Source organism: Carcharodon carcharias, chromosome 11, assembly GCF_017639515.1.
Source record: "Carcharodon carcharias isolate sCarCar2 chromosome 11, sCarCar2.pri, whole genome shotgun sequence".
Taxonomy (NCBI): Eukaryota; Metazoa; Chordata; class Chondrichthyes; order Lamniformes; family Lamnidae; genus Carcharodon; species Carcharodon carcharias.
In genome coordinates, this window is record NC_054477.1 from 126,105,309 (window position 1) to 126,121,159 (window position 15,851).

General features: G+C 45.1%; 1 protein-coding gene across 1 annotated transcript in view; it reads left to right on the forward strand.

Annotated features, from left to right (window-relative positions):
- LOC121283925 (zinc finger protein DZIP1-like) overlaps positions 1–15,851 on the forward strand; it is a 168,940-nt gene that overhangs the window by 114,864 nt on the left and 38,225 nt on the right. Inside the window, exons 8-9 of the mRNA XM_041198727.1 lie at positions 6,472–6,520; positions 9,270–9,311. Coding sequence (XP_041054661.1) covers positions 6,472–6,520; positions 9,270–9,311 — 91 coding nt within the window. The remainder of the gene's footprint in view (positions 1–6,471; positions 6,521–9,269; positions 9,312–15,851) is intronic.

Here is a 15,851-nt window from a genome sequence, read left to right on the forward strand (position 1 = left end):
TGGTATCACCTTTCACCTCCCCACCATCACCTACCAACCTGGACCCTTATCATTCCAGGTGAATGATGTTCCCTACCTTCCTGAAAATCCCACCACCATCCACAATGACCTCCCCAACCTCCTCCTTCCCATCCCCAGGGTCTGTGTCTGCCTCCAAGTCCCCACCAACCACCCTTCTACAGTTACTGATGCACCCTCACCCTCCCACCCTACTGGCTCCCCCGCCTCCTCTCTCACACCATTCCCTCCTACTTTGCCCATTCTCAGTTTGTTCCCCAAGAGGCAGTCATTGACTCCATAGGATCAAAATCCTAGAAATCCCTCCCTAATAGCACTGTGGGTGTACCTACACCTTGTGGACTGCAGCGGCTCAACAAGGCAGCTCACCACCACCTTCTCAAGGGCAATTAGGGATGGGCAATAAATGCTGGCCTAACCAGCGATGCCCATATACTGTAAATGAATGAAAAATTTTGACCCCTCCCTTGCATGTTCGCCTGGACATCCCCCACCCCTTACTCCCTCGTCTACCCTTTTTTCTCTCCTCCTCCCCCCAGACAACTTCCTCCCTCCGACCTCCCTCCATCCCCTGGACACCTTCCCCCCTCTGAACTCCCTTCTCCCTGGATGCCTTCCCCACCTTATCACTCCCTCCTCCCCCTTTACTCCCTGGACACTCCTCCCAATCTCAGCCTCACCCCTGACACCTTCATTTCCCTCCCACAAACTCCTCCTCTTTCACACACATCTAGACCTTCCTCTTCCTCCCACTTCATCAATTATCTGTCCATGACCAAGACCGTAATGTTCCGAAGCATACCCGAAGCATCAATAGAGACCTCCCACCTTCTGAGAGCTGCTCCATGGTGGAGCCATGTGCGTGAGGATCCAGCCAGCGTACAATGTACATGTTCCTCCAGGGTCCAGTAGCTGTGGGGCTCCAGCATCATCTTCTCCTCGGAAGTCCACGATCTGAACAAGACCCTCATGGTAAGTCCCAACTTCTGCATGTCAGACTTCTCCAGACGTGTTCTGGGCCGGCGTGCTTTCTTTCCAGCTTAACAGTAAATCGGGCATGGGGAGACAATTCCAGTTGAGCCTTACTATGCCATCCATAATCGGGATGCAAATCAGGTTCACGCCGGCCTCCAGTGGGATTCGTGTTCTGCCATGACGAACATCATCGGATGATCCCACTGTGATTTCATGCAGACGTGAAATCGATTTTTGGTCTTCTCGCCATATTTGATCACTTGCGCCCACCTTGACGCCCGTTGCCAATGGGACTGGATGATTCCTCCCCTGGCCTCTAAGCTACATGCAGTGTCTATATCTGGTTGCAACTGTAAGACTGATGATGCCTGTTCATCTTCACTTTTTTCTTCCTCTTACTTCACTGACTAGGCAGGTTCTAGTTCTTGGATATTTGAAATGAAAAAAGGACAAGGGTTAGGCTGTGGTAAGGGGAGATAGACCAGAAGCCTGCTCAAAATGAGATTCTAATGCCTTGACTTCTCTGGCGGAGTGCTACAGTACTCGCCTGCCACAGCCTTCTGGATGGCCATCGTGTACTGTGTACTGCACAACATAATGCAGCAGAGGGGTTTGGTGCTCAAAGAGGCAGAGGGAGGCCCCATATCTTTGGAGGAAGATGATGATGATGGTGGAGAAGAAGGGCAGAAGAGGCTGAGCCACAGGGTGGAGGATGAAGACATAGTGAGGAGTCTCTGCAGGATGCGATTATCACAAAGGAGTTACTGATCCAACAGCAATTCAGCTGAGGGATCTCGGAGTAGATGGTGATGGAACACATGGTTGGCACTGGACAAACTACACGGGGACGGCAACCAAGCCACATCCTTCCCAATACAATTGTCAAGTTTTGAAGGTCTACAGGTTGCAGTCTCCGCAGTCTCCACAGCCTCGATGAGAACTTGCTGACCTCTAAGTATATAGGAAATAATTGTTAATGGAAATGATGTCAAAAGCAGGCAAACGGTTGCATAAACCAGTTATTTTATCATAGAATAGTGTCAGTTTAAATATCTACATAAATGGACTAAACACCAGGATAATCCACTCAGTGTTCAACGTGACACTGTGTCCTGTGAACGCAGATACTCATGCGCAATGCTCCCTTTGTTGCCCTGGAGGAAGTGGAGGCAACCTGTTCCCACGTCTGGCTATGTGGTTGTGAGGAATATGATGGTTGATCACGTCAAACAGACACCCTGTGGAGGCCCTTCCTGTGACTGCATTGCCTGCAGGAGCAGCCATGTTGAATGGTCCTGACTTACAGATGCTTCCCAGATAGAGGTGCCAAGGAAGTGGAGAGTGGTGAGATTCCCTCCAGGAGCACGGAGGGAATCATCCTCCTCTGGATCACCCTTAGCCCTTGGTGTTTTCTGGGGCGCAGCTAGCAGCCTCTCCAGTCACCAGTGGGCTACCTGTGACAGTCTGTTCATGATCCAAAGCTCCCCACTATTCCATGAACATCAGTGAACTGACTGTTGCAGGCTACAGAGAAAGCTGCACACCGGTGCAGAACATAACGCTACTCCTGCAAGCATTCTAGGTTCTGCCACATGCAGTTGACCCGCGAGGTTGACAATGTTCTCATGAATAGAGTTCATACATTCAAAGCCTGGAGGCATGGTCAAGCTGTTCTCCTCTATTGAATGGATTCCTCCATTCACAACGCACAAACTCTCAATACCTCAGAAAACTCTGCCAGATTGCCACGCATCTGGTGCTGTAGTTCCAAATATAGAGTCCCAAACTGTGACTCCTGAGGCTCTTGCTCACTGCCCCACGGAGCATTTCTGCAACTTTCCTCTGCCCTAGGAAGGGGGACTGTCCAGAGGCCGCTGTCTCAGACACCTCCCCCTGCACACTGGTGCTGTGCTTCTCACCAAGTGCTCCCAAATTTAAAATCACACATGGCCCCACAGAGGTGAATGTATCTGCGCTGGTTCTTGGTGAGCTTTTTTGGTGTGCTGCTACTTCTGAGGACAATGTTTATTCCTTGTGGCGTCTGAGGCACTGCATGGATCCTGGAGCTGTAACCACACTGATGTGACCTTTGGGAGAAACCAGAGAAGCATATGAGAGAAAGGCATGGAGACCCTCATCACTGGCCATTGAAGTCTGCAAACTGCACTCATTGCTTGGGATGCTAGGCTCTCCTGGAGGATTGACTGCTATCCTTGCACCATCAAACACTCCCTGCCACCCCAACAGCATGATATTCCCAAAGATCCATCATCATGACAACCACTATCATACCATTCTCAAGGATGGCACCTACACAGCACCTCAAACAGAGGATTTTCAATTACTCATATGTTCCCTAGACGGGACCCTTGCACTTTATTTCCCACTCCTCCATAGCTCGTATGGCCCTCAGCAGCTCGCTCTATCTCATGAACTTTATGCCTCCGTTTTTCTTGCAAAGGGAAGTTCCTCCATCTGGATTGAAACAGAATCACCTCTTTGACAGCCTTACACATTAGTACTGAGTGCTGCGTTAGTGACCTTTGCATACAATCTTCCTCTAAAGTTGAGGAACATCATGCAGCCTGTCCCCAGATGCTTTGCATGTTGGACCTGGGCATACTTGAGGGAGGCAGGGACACCCGGGAGGCTTTAATCCAATGAACCTTCAGCTAGCACACCACAAATGGACCTCCAGGACAAGCCTGGGCTGCAGGCTCCATACTCAATACCTGAGTGCAAAATCTGCCTGGATAAGAACATTAACTAAGGGCCTTGTTAATAAAGCTGTATGTCCCACAAATCACTCAACATTATTGGTAACCATTCACCTGCAGAAGAAAAGAGGCACCCTCAGCCATGGTGACGTGTCTGAATTTAATATTATAACAAAAGGAACTTAAGAATACAAAATGATAAAGGTGTTAAACATCACACCAACTCATAAAGACCTCACTGCGGGCCAACATAAAAGCACCAGTGATAAACCCGTGGTGTGCCTAAGGTGCCTTATGTTTACATTTTCGGTGCTACGTCTTGGTACTGCCCCCTCTTTGGGAGTGGCATCTGAGACAGCCTGCTCACTCTGTTATCCTGTTGGCCTTGATGACCTTGGTGGTTGTCCTTTGGCCTGTGGAGCCTGTGCTGGCCCCGCCTGGGAGGGAACTACCAGTTCTACAGCTGGCATCTCCCCAGTTGTGGCAGTTTCATCGGATGCAACAGTCACTGATGGAGGGGCAGAGGAGCTTCCGCCCTCATCTGGAGCTCCCTGAAAGGAGCCCACAGAGATGACAGGCAGCTGCTGCATTGACATGAGGTCACTTCGGACCTCCCTGCTTACCGTGAATGGATGGGCACCAAGCTGGGAAACTTGGTGCCTAGACCATCTCCCACACTGGCACTGACCAGCTGAGGTCAATGCTGATGTGAGGGCTTGCTGGTCCGAGCGCATCCCCAAGAAGTCCTGATTGGACTCTTGGAGGAGCTTCTCCACGAAAGCCACCACTCTTTCCATGGAGGATGCTTGGTGCTCGGCCATGAGGCTCATTGCTTCGGCGATGGTCCGTGTAGACTCCTCCACCACAGATACCAAGCCAAGCATAGCCTCATGTATCTCCACCAGATGCTGCCACACACCCTGCCGCATTTCCTGCATTTTCTGTGTCGTGGACGACTCCAGCTGCACATCAGCTACCAACTGAGCATGTGCCTGGTCCCCTGCAGCCCTTCGACTGCTGATGCCATGGGCACTCTCTGTCTCTGCCAGCTCCTCCAGCGACTGTGAAGTGCCCTCACTGCTGTGCCCCAGGACACTAGCCAAAATTTTAATTCCCACCGAGGTGCTAGTATCTATGCTGGTGCCTGCCTGGCAGAGATGGTGTGAAGCTACTGAGCCCGAAACTTCAGGGCTCTCAGATGTGAGAGGGAGCCCCTGCTGCTCTTCCTCCCGGCCCTGCTCCACTGATGCTGAAAGGAAGAACAAGGACATTGGTCAGTTAACATGGAGACGATGTCAATGTGCATCCCTATCCCCCTGATCATTATACGCTCATCCTTCCATAAGCAATGGTCAAGCCATGTTGCAAACTTCAATCGCTGAAAATCAGCACTGCCATGGCTGCTGGGAGAACAATGGTCACCTCACTGCTGGGCAAACATACCTACCCATGGCACCCCAGCCTCACCAACACCGATGGACCTGGGCGCATGGCGCTTCTCCAGATCCAGGGCCTCCTGCTCGAAGTGGCCGAGAATCGCCAATTGGGCCAGCCCTCCACCAGTCCTCACCTGCTCGGCGGCATTATGTGCATTCTTCCCCTGAAAAGGAGAGAAGAGCATTGATTAGTGCTGCTTGTACCTAGATTCTCTTTGCGGACAGCCCACCCCAACCAGAGTGGTATATTACAGGGCTCCAGTGCCTCTTCGTCCTGCTGCTGCCGAACACTCGCACAAAGATGCTAGGCCTGTCCTCCACCCCTCCTCCCCCTTGGCCAAATGCTGCCTACATCACATTAGGCACCACACGGTCTAACCTTCCAAAGCAGGGAGGTGCAAGCACATAGAGGGCAGCAGATCGATTGGTGCAACGCCACCTTGAAGCTCCCCTCCCAGCATGTCATCACCCTGACTTTGACACGTCCTGGAGTTCCAGCACTGTGCCTAGGCGCAGCTCCTCCAGGTTGCCCCCAAAACAGTAATGTGGGTCTCAGTGTACCACATGCTGTGGGTGCAGAACCCATTTCTTCACCACTCTCTCGGGGTGACCTCGGCATGGGCAATATCTGCTGGCCCACCCAGCGAAGGACACATGCCGCAACAGGTTGTTGAAGCGCTTGCAATACTGGATCCAGGTGCGTTGCCTCATGTCGTGGGAGCTCACAACCTCTGCCACTTCCTCCCAGGCACATTTGGTCGTGTGGTGGGGTCTCCTCCTTCCGTCCTGGGGTATGAGGACCTCCTGCCGTGTTGCCACCTCCTCAAAGCGGGCAGCAAGGCAATCATCAAAAAAATGAGGGGCACAGTGCCCCCCCACCCCCCGCCTGGCCTGCTCACCAGCAGCGCTCTGGGAAGCCCTTCCACTAGCCATGTTTCACAGCCTTTGAAAGGCTGCAGGAGCTTTTTAAACAGGCCAGTGGGTCGCCATTGGACCCGGCGGTCATTGCAATCCCGCCACCACCCGCCCATTCCCGCTGTCCTTGGGAGCCATGATTCATGCTGGGCAAGCCTTAATTGGCCCACCCACTTAAAATGGCAGTGCCCGCTCCCGCTCTGCCTGCCCGACAGGCAGAAAATTTTGCTCTAGAACTTATTTTCCGGATGTATATATTTATATGACAACCCTAAGAGAGCACACATCCAAGATACAGTTGTTGAGTCACTTACAGCATGGAGGGAGGCCATTCAACTCATCGAGCCCATGTCAGAATAAGCCCATATAATAAATCCGATTTTTAAATAAGCTGTGCTTTTGTTTTCCAGCTGAAAGCATGTCCTATCAAATCACCAAAGAAGATATTGGAGCCTTCATGTAAGATGTTAATTTCATGATCTTGAAATGATTTGTTCTTTTTGTGCCAATATTTGTATTCTGTGTGAAGTACCGTCGTAGATTACCATCATGGTGCAGCTGGAGCAAAGTGAAAAGACTCAGAATTCTTAGGTTTCCTCAACCCTGGCAAATTTTGTTACTTTATATCCAAAACTTTGTAATGTCAAATTGGAGCCCTTTCCTTGTAGTTTTTGACTGCCTGTTAGCCTTACAGATAGTACACATACCTAACCCTTACTAAGCTGTCTCCAAGATACTGTCCTGTTAATTTTTCAGCCAGTAAAATTTATCGAGGTTTTTCAGAAAGAAAAATATAAATGACTAATTAATTCCTATGGAGATAAATTGAGATTGAACCAAAAACAAGACTTTGATATGCAGATTGCATTCTGAGAAGGCACTTCATGCCCTAACAGCAAGCAAATCATGAACATTCAATACGGACACAATAAAAGACTGTGCATTACCCCTCTGAACTAACTACTCATTCTGCAATTTTCATTAAAGCTGCACATATACCATATCAACCTTATCAAATTGTTGTCTTTGTATCTGGCCATACTTCAAGTTGCATATTTCACACAAACAGTAATTTTCATAGGTTAAAAGCAGTTACTGCTAATCCTAAATGAAAACTATTTAGTCCCTAGAATCCACTCAAATGCCTTGAATAAAACAGTTTCAAATTAAAACTGCAGCAATAGGAGCTTCTGAAATGGATTTGAAGAAAGAAAGAGTAGAATAATTACTGTAGCTGGAGTCTGTCTGCCTTTTTGATTAAAGATTAGTCTCGGCACATAATTGGAAATTCCTTCCATCTTGGTGGAAAATCACAGTTCAATTAAAAAAAAATCTACAACGACCACGATTTACAGTGAAAGCACTTAAATGTATAAAAATGTTAAAAGTTTTTTTTAACAGTGAGACATTGATAATAAATTGATACATATTCAACCTGCTTCAGATCAAAAATAAATCATTGTATTGGCATAGGGCATTTTATACATAAAGATTGTCAATTAAAGAATGACAAGGTTGGTGGTATTTATTCTAACATCCTTATTATTTTAATCTCCACGACTAGGTAGACTATACTGATATAAAACATTTATTACTCTAACTTGTAAAAAAAAAATGAGAAGAACTAGCTCCAGCATGAACCCTAAGGGCTTTTATAATTCTACATGAGTGAGCAACTTGTGGTGATGCTCCTTAAACTGATGGAAAGAAAGAATTTGCATTTATTTTGTTCTCTGAATGTCCCAGAGCATTTAACAACCAATTAATTATTTGTGAAGTGCAACCACTTTATTTTGTAAGCAAGTATGAGGAGCAATATATACCCAGTTAGGTACCACAACAGCAATTGAAATAGTTAGAGTTGCATTTTTGGGTTATTTTACTTTAGATACATTTGGCTTCTGGATTATATTTTGAGCTGTAATGTCTGAGCTCCCCAGTGTCGGATTAGGGGGTGGGGTGGTGGGGGGTAGTCAAAGATACGTTGGGGAACCTCTGTCAGAACTTCATAGGTAAGAGTTCACATGGCAATTACTCAGAAGCATAAACTTTCACTGGACGATTGCCTTGGGCTGGGAATCATCCGAAAATGTGATTTCAGTCACAAACTTCAGATGGTTCTGAAAAGGTTGCACCAATAGTTACTCAGAAAAAGTTAAAAGAATTAAAACCTCTACTAACTTCTGGATAACTTTGTAAAGACCCACACCATTACCCCCCCCCCCCCCCCCCCCCCCCACCCCACCAACTCCCCACCCCACACAGGACTCCTCCCACACCCCCGAGACCCCACAAGACTCCCCAAACAGCCCCAACGCACAACGAGACTCCCCCCCGACACCCCCTCCCCCCCTTCCAGGGGATCCTCACCCCCCCACTGATTAACCCCCCTCCATGGTGTTCCCCATCCCACCAATCCCTCATGGAACCCCCACACCTGTATAGGAGTCCTACCCCCTCACACGGGCCTGACTCTCACCCCCACACCCATCTGAGGCCTGACTCCCCCACCACAACGATCCAACCCAACTGTCCGACGCGACCCCACCCACAGGCCCAATCCAATCCAAGGCACCCACCACCACCGCAGGCCTGAACTGACCCTCCCACCCACCCCCACCGAGGCCTGACACATCCCTTTCCACCCACCAAGGACTAATATCCTTACCGCTCCTTGTCGAGGTCCGAGGTTCCCCCCTGCCCCACCCCTCACCTCCAGAGGTCCAGCTGCCTCCCCTTCCACCCGGGGTCCAACCCCCGCCCCCGCCCCGAGGTTTGACCCCGCCCCCCCAACCAAATGACAACGTGAAACTGATTTTTGGCCTTCCCTTCATATTGTGTGCTGACGCCGCCATGACCCCCGCCTACAGCAGGTACATTCTGCCCATAGTGTAAAATTGAGGTCCAATTATGGATCTGTTGAGCTTAACTTGAGATTGGAACCTATTCTATCGAGCTGCTGCTGTGAAGGCTATGGTTAGTATTTAGAGATTGCAGACTAAGAATAATTACAGTGGATTTAAAAAAATCTCTTTGCTTATTTATTTAGAATTAATTGAATATTTTAGTAGTAAAGTTATTAATAGAATATCACTTAAAAATTAGTTTTTTGAAAAGCATGATTCTTTTTGTTCCTGTGAAACCACTTACTGAATTTTTGAAAATGACTGATGAATGAAAAACTAATTATTTTTTTCTTTTTGTATAGCAGTTTCATCAACACTTCCACGACGAAAGTCATTACATATAGGTAAATTCTGCTTTAAACTTTATTTCAGTTAACATTTTGATTATTTTATAATGAATAAGTTTAGCGTAAACTAATTTTGGGAAAAATTATATTTGATGAACTACAGTGAAAAACAAATGTCACTGCAGAATAAAGTCATAGCTTAGTGTTCAGTTTTCATATGGAAGCTCTCAGCTACAAATTTCACATCCTGAATTGGGATGGAAGAGAGGCAGAATGGCAAACAAAATGGCCCCAAACAGCAGGGCCATGAATCCCACCTTCATTTCAGCTAGGAAATGATGCAGGTTGCAAACCAGACCCCCACCATTAAAGCAGCAATCAACCTCATTTCGGGCACAGTAAAAGACCCAACTATAAATGCAACATCATTTTCTAGGAAGTGGGAGGGAATTGGGAGCCATCAGCAATCACGCCCAGTGAGTGGAGGCTTGAACGGTGTCACAACTGAGGCTTATGTGATTATGTTTTAGGACTGTGCCTTTAAATTTAAGATAAAATGGAGGGGGTCATGTAACCTGTGTTGAAGTCTGCCTGACAGTAAGCCTGGATGGTTTGATCACTAGAGATCAGAGGAAAGTTTATATTGTTTTACTTGGGAAATAGGTACAAGGTATTTACACTTGAAGTCAATGGCAGCAGCCCATGTGTTAACAGTGGAGACTGTAAGTGTTGAGAATATCGGGTTGTAAACAGTTGTGCTTTAAACTGTCCATTTAGTTCTAAAATGAAAGAGAGTTAGGCTCTTAAGGATAGCTAATTTGCAATTCAACCTAGATACAAGTCCAATGTGTTTCATTTTGCCATGGGAAAGGATGCAGAGGAAACCATCATAAAAATCAGGTTACAGGTTTTTCATAAAATATAAGTGACAGTGTTTTAAGCCTGCCTTGATTGGAAAGAGTGGGAGCAGCTAGAGGTCAAAAAAATCTCTGTGGTTCACTGCACAGAAATGGGAGTGGAAGCTTGTGCTTGGATAGAAAAGACCAAATTCGTGGGGAGTTAAAACAAGGCTGGAAAAGTTGCTTAGCTTGGGCTAGAGGAACAATATCAGGACAAGAAAACCTCACTGTGAAAGACAGTTCTGTGATTGCAATTTACCAGGCTGAGAAAAGAAAGGAACAGGAATTAAATCCTCGAGAGCTAAGTATCACTTTGGATCAATTCTGAGAAAATTAAATGTAAAGGACAGTGTAAAGTATACCTGTGAAGTATGTATTTTTCAGTTGGGCTGAGAATAAGAAAGGGGGTTTCCATTCAGTTTAAAGTATAAGTTGCCTACAAAGATAGTGTTTAGTTATTTTCATGTTTTAAAACATGAAATCTTGATATCTTATTCTTTCAGCTTTTAACTGAAAGTTTGAATTTCTTTTCAAATGTTATCAGTCTCTTTGGGGATTGTAAAAATATTGGGGGCTGTCTGCGGAATCTTGAATTCACAGGCTGAGACAAGTGCACTGGTTTTGGCCAGAGTTTAAATGAACAAGATTTCAAGTGACTTTTTCTGTATTCATTGAAAAGTTAAAACTGGCTATATGTCTATTGCAGAAGCTTTTCTTGAAAGAGAGGATTAATCTTTGAGTGCTTTGCAAAGGTTAATTAACAAAGGTTAATTTAAAAACAGCAGCAAAAAATGTTGGGAATGGAATTAAAGGTAGGTGCTACAGAAGCAGAAGTACTGAGTTATTAGCTCAATACTTGGACCTTGGGGATGAGAAAAGATAATCCAGGTTGATTTAGCTAGAATTCAGCTACAACTGAAGCATCTGGAATGAGAATTGCAAATGGAAGAAAAAGAAAAATAAAGGGAAAGAGAAATGGAAATAAAAAACTTGAATTCCAAAGAGAAGATAAAGAAAAAGGGAAATGCAAAAACTTGAATTCGAATTTCAAAGAGTAAGAGCAAGGGAAAGCCTTCAATTACAAAGAGGGGAGGCAGGAAATTTGAACTGGATAGGGAAAGGCTGTGATTATGTGAACAGGGAGTAACAGGCAGACTTGACACTGGGTCAGATTTAACTCATGGTTTTGATTTGGCAAGGAATACTCGCCTAGTGCATAAATTCAGTGAGGCAGGTCTCAATGGGGATTGTAACAACAGCAAGGGAGGCGAATCAGCAAGCAAGGAAAATCTCTGAAGCTTTATTTGAATTGTTTGAGCTGATAGAAAGGTCTTACTGCATGCACACACTGAATTCAGGATCTCAGGGAGGGTAGAGAGGCAGGAGTGAGGTCTCTGCCACCTCAGGGGCTGTGAAAACAACTGGCATTGCCCTGTCATAGGGGCATTGAACCAGGATGCCCAGCATCACCTGGGCAACAGGAAGGTGAACTTGGAAATGGCACTGGCTCCATGACACATAGAGGCCATCAAGGCACTGCAACAGAAGCATGGTGAGCAAGGAGGGGTCCACAGGCATTAGGATTGCACAGCCACGGAGCCAGGGCCGGGCCATGGAGGAGAAAGAAACTCAGAGCACAGGGTGTACCAGAATAGGTGAAGCTATCTTGGCATGTCAGAAAGGCAGTATTAGCGGAGACTGCAGCTCTCCAAGAAGATAGTTGCAGACAGATAGTCAAAGATTGTGCCCTCGTCAATGAAAAGTTCATACCTCAATCCATTCGTAACCAGGCCCTACCAATAGCAGTCAACTGTTGCCTTGAATTTCTTCGCCATTGGGTCATTTCAGGGCTCAGCTGCAGGTCCCTGCAACATTTCATAGTTGGCTGCGCACGGCTGCATCATGATGTCCTCTTTGCCAAGGCTGGAGTCTACATCAGTTCCTCACTGATGGGGCCTGCCAAACTCAGAGGGCACTTAGATTTTCCAAAATCATCGATTTTACACAGTACAGTAAGGAAAATTTGTAATTTCTTTCAAAATCTGTATAATCTGTAATTGTTTTTAAGAATGTTTGAAAAGGACTTTTAAGAGTTTGCATCAGTTACAAAAGGATCAGTTGTCCCTTTCTTGGATGATACTTGCCTTAGAGGGAGTACAGTGGAGGTTCACCAGACTGATTCCTGGGATGGCAGGATTGTCGTATGAGGAGAGATTGGGCCAACTAGGCCGGTAATCACTGGAGTTTAGAAGAATGAGAGGGGATCTCATTGAAACATATAAAATTTTGACAGGGATAGACAGACTGGATGCAGGGATTATATTTCCTCTGGCTGGGGGGCTGAAAACAAGGTCAACAGTCTCAGGATATGGGGTAGACCATTTAGGACTGAGATGAGGAGAAACTTCTTCACTCAAAGGGAGGTGAACCTATGGAATCCTCTACCACAGGAGGGTGTGGAGGCCAAGTCACTGAATATATTTAAGAAGGGAATAGATAGTTTTCTGGACTCTAAAGGTATCAAGGAGTATGGGGGAGTGCGAGAGTACAGCATTGAGATAGAGGATCAACTATGATCATATTGAACGGCGGAGCACGCTCAAAGGGTTGTATGACCTACTCCTGCTCCTATTTTCTATGTTTCCATGTTTCTATAAGAAATACTGGTCCATGTGATATGGCGATCCTTGACCTGGAAGCAGTACCAATAGGATGGAAGACCAGTGTGTGTGCGTGTGTGCGCGTGTGTGCGGTTTGTTTGTTTGTGTTTGGACTATTTTAATCCTGCTAAGTTTTTGCCAGAGCTGACCCTGCTTTTTAACAGTATTAAAGAAGCCTTTGGGGAATCTGTGGCATTAAGATTGTCATGAATCTAGCTAAGGAGGTTCCGCAGGAATATGCCGCTCAGCTGATGATCATCTCCAGGGAACTCAGATGGAAAATAGCTGCCTTGAACGCGATTTCAAGGGCAAAATCAATCAACTGGGAAAATGAGAGATCCTACGTACCAGAGGATGGGATAGAGAACTTTGGAACTGCACATGGTACCACATGTCTGCAGGGAGTGATGAAGATGTGTAAGATGGACCTTTGTTGTATCGACTATTTTAAGAGAAATTTACCTTCTTATTTGAAGTAACATTTGCCTTTTTATTCGTGTGTAATTTGTTTTGTTTCTGATTCATGCTAAAATAAAAGCTACAAGAAAGTGGAATCCTGTTGGTAATTTCTTCATTTGGGGTCATTCAGTAAATTTGGTTATTTTGGTTTACAGCTTCTCATAACAAAATTGGGGGTTCAAGTTTGGGATTGAACATAGAGAATGTAAAATGGGTTCACTGGAACTTTCCAGCATTTAAACAAATAAGACTTCATATTTGCTTTTGCGATATTGTATTGGGAACCTACTGAGTACCTTTTGATGCTCAAGCCTTTGTTGAAAGAGAGGATCTGACATTCAGAGACTTGAAACAGTTTAGCAAAGATGATTTACAAGCTGTAGCAGAACACAAGGGGATTGGGATCCTTGAAGAATTGGCTAGGCACCTGGAGCATGAGGAAGGAAGGACCAGTTCCGTTAGCAGTCGAATACAATTGGCCAGAATTGAAAAAGAAATAGAACCAAGAAAGATTGACTGAGAAAGAGAGAAATTAGCAAGAGGGGAAAGAGTTAAGGAAAGAAGTGGGGAAAGAGAGGAAAGAGATAAAGAGAGATAAATGAAAAACTTGAAATGCAGCATGAGTTCCGATAAAGGGAACTTAAGTTAATGAGGAGAACTTGAGTTAATGAGACTGACTCCAAGAGAACTCCTCTTAATTTCAATTTGGCAAAGGATTTTTGCTTATTTAGTAGGTGTATAGAGGTGTACTTCGTATTCCTTAACAAAATTGCCACAAATCTGAATTGGCCTAAAGAATAGTTTCCTACAAAGTATCTTCACAGGGAAGGATTTGCAGGTGTACTCATCTCTTTCAGAAGAGCATTCATGTGATTATGAGAAAGTAAAGACTGCTATACTCAACATTTATGAGTCGGTGTCAGAAGTCGACAGGCAGAAATTCAGAAATTTGAGAAAGAGAACAGGCTAGACCTATGTGGAATTTGCCAAGGAAAAGCGTTATGATTCCTGTGGGAAACCATAAACCAAATTAACCCAAATTTACTGAATGACCCCCAAATGAAGAAATTACCAACAAGATTCCACTTTTTGTAATTGTTACTTTAACATGACTTGGAACTAATGCAAATGAAACATGAATTAATAGACAAATGCTACTTCAAATCAAAATGCAAACTTCACTTTAAATAGTCGACACCATAAAGATACATCTTACAGGACCAGAAGTACCTGCTTCAGTCCCCATATAAACTCCACAATATGCTATTCTTTGTTCATGCAGGGTAGGTCTATCTAACACCAGCTTTCACCTCCGAGTTTCACAGGTACAATTAACATCAGGAAGGCACACTTCTACAAACCTTTTCTCTCTCAGACCATGACAGTCCTAATGGTGAAGTCTTCCAGAGTTCCTTTTCAACTGACCCTTTTCATTTTCAAATGGCCTCCTTCTGCACTGTAAAGATACTGTGACCAAGCAATAACACTCAGGTTTATGTTTTGGCCACTTTTGGGATAACACCCAGCTCTTTAGCATCTTCGAGCTATTCACATGGCTTTTGAGGTTTTAGATCTTTTATTAGCCAAATTATACATTACCTCCAAGAGCTCCTGTTTCAGTTTCTGCCAAACAGAAAAATTGACCTCTTCCTCTGAGTGATTTGCTTCTCCTCACAAGAATTTGGTGTGTTTCTCTTCCTGTCTCTGTCTGCTTTCTCTTTGTGTCTACACCTGGACCCTCACCCTCTAGCTCCTCTGTTTGTAACTCTCCTTTGCATCTGCAGTTTTCCTTTGTGAAACATGGCTTCTTTCTTAACTTCCTTCCTGTTGGTACTGCTTCCACATCAAGGGTTGCCTGGTCACATGAACCAGTACTTCTTATTATCCAAGAAAATTATAATTGATCCCTTTATAATTGATGCAAACTCTTAAAAGTCCCTTGCAAGCATTCTTAAAAACGATTACAGATTCTCAGACCTTTTAAAGAAATTGCAAGTTTTCCCAACTGTACTGTCATCAAAAAAGGAAATGGTGTTTGATAGGTGGTGTAGGTAAATTAAGGTGGCACAGAACTTCGATAGCCTTAGGGAGATGATGTTGGAGCAATTCAAAATAGTGTCCTTTTGGATTAATGTCTCACCTGGAAGACCACAAAGTTTGCAAAATAAGAGAATCCTTGGTAATAGCAGAGTTAACTCATAAGATGATTAATAACAAGGCCCACTTTGGATCCTTCCAGAGAAACTGGAATGAGAGGACAAATGATGATGAGGATAGGTCAGTCCCTGTTAAGACTTTCTCAGATTAGTAGAAGTGAAGGTTCGGAAGGCAGATTTAGTTCAAAGGGAACTACTTTTATCATAAGAGCATGTGAATACTGGAAGTTAGAAAACAAGTCTTTCACATTTGCCCAGTCAAGGGATGATAATATCCTGAGTGGTAAAATTCACGACTGGCAGGGAGTCTCCCCCACATTCACTGAGAGGGTGAATCAGGTGATGGAAAGCTATAGAGATATTTTTCTTGAGAGTAAAGTGTCCCCATGTTCATCTGGTGAGGCAAGCAAATCAATTATTACC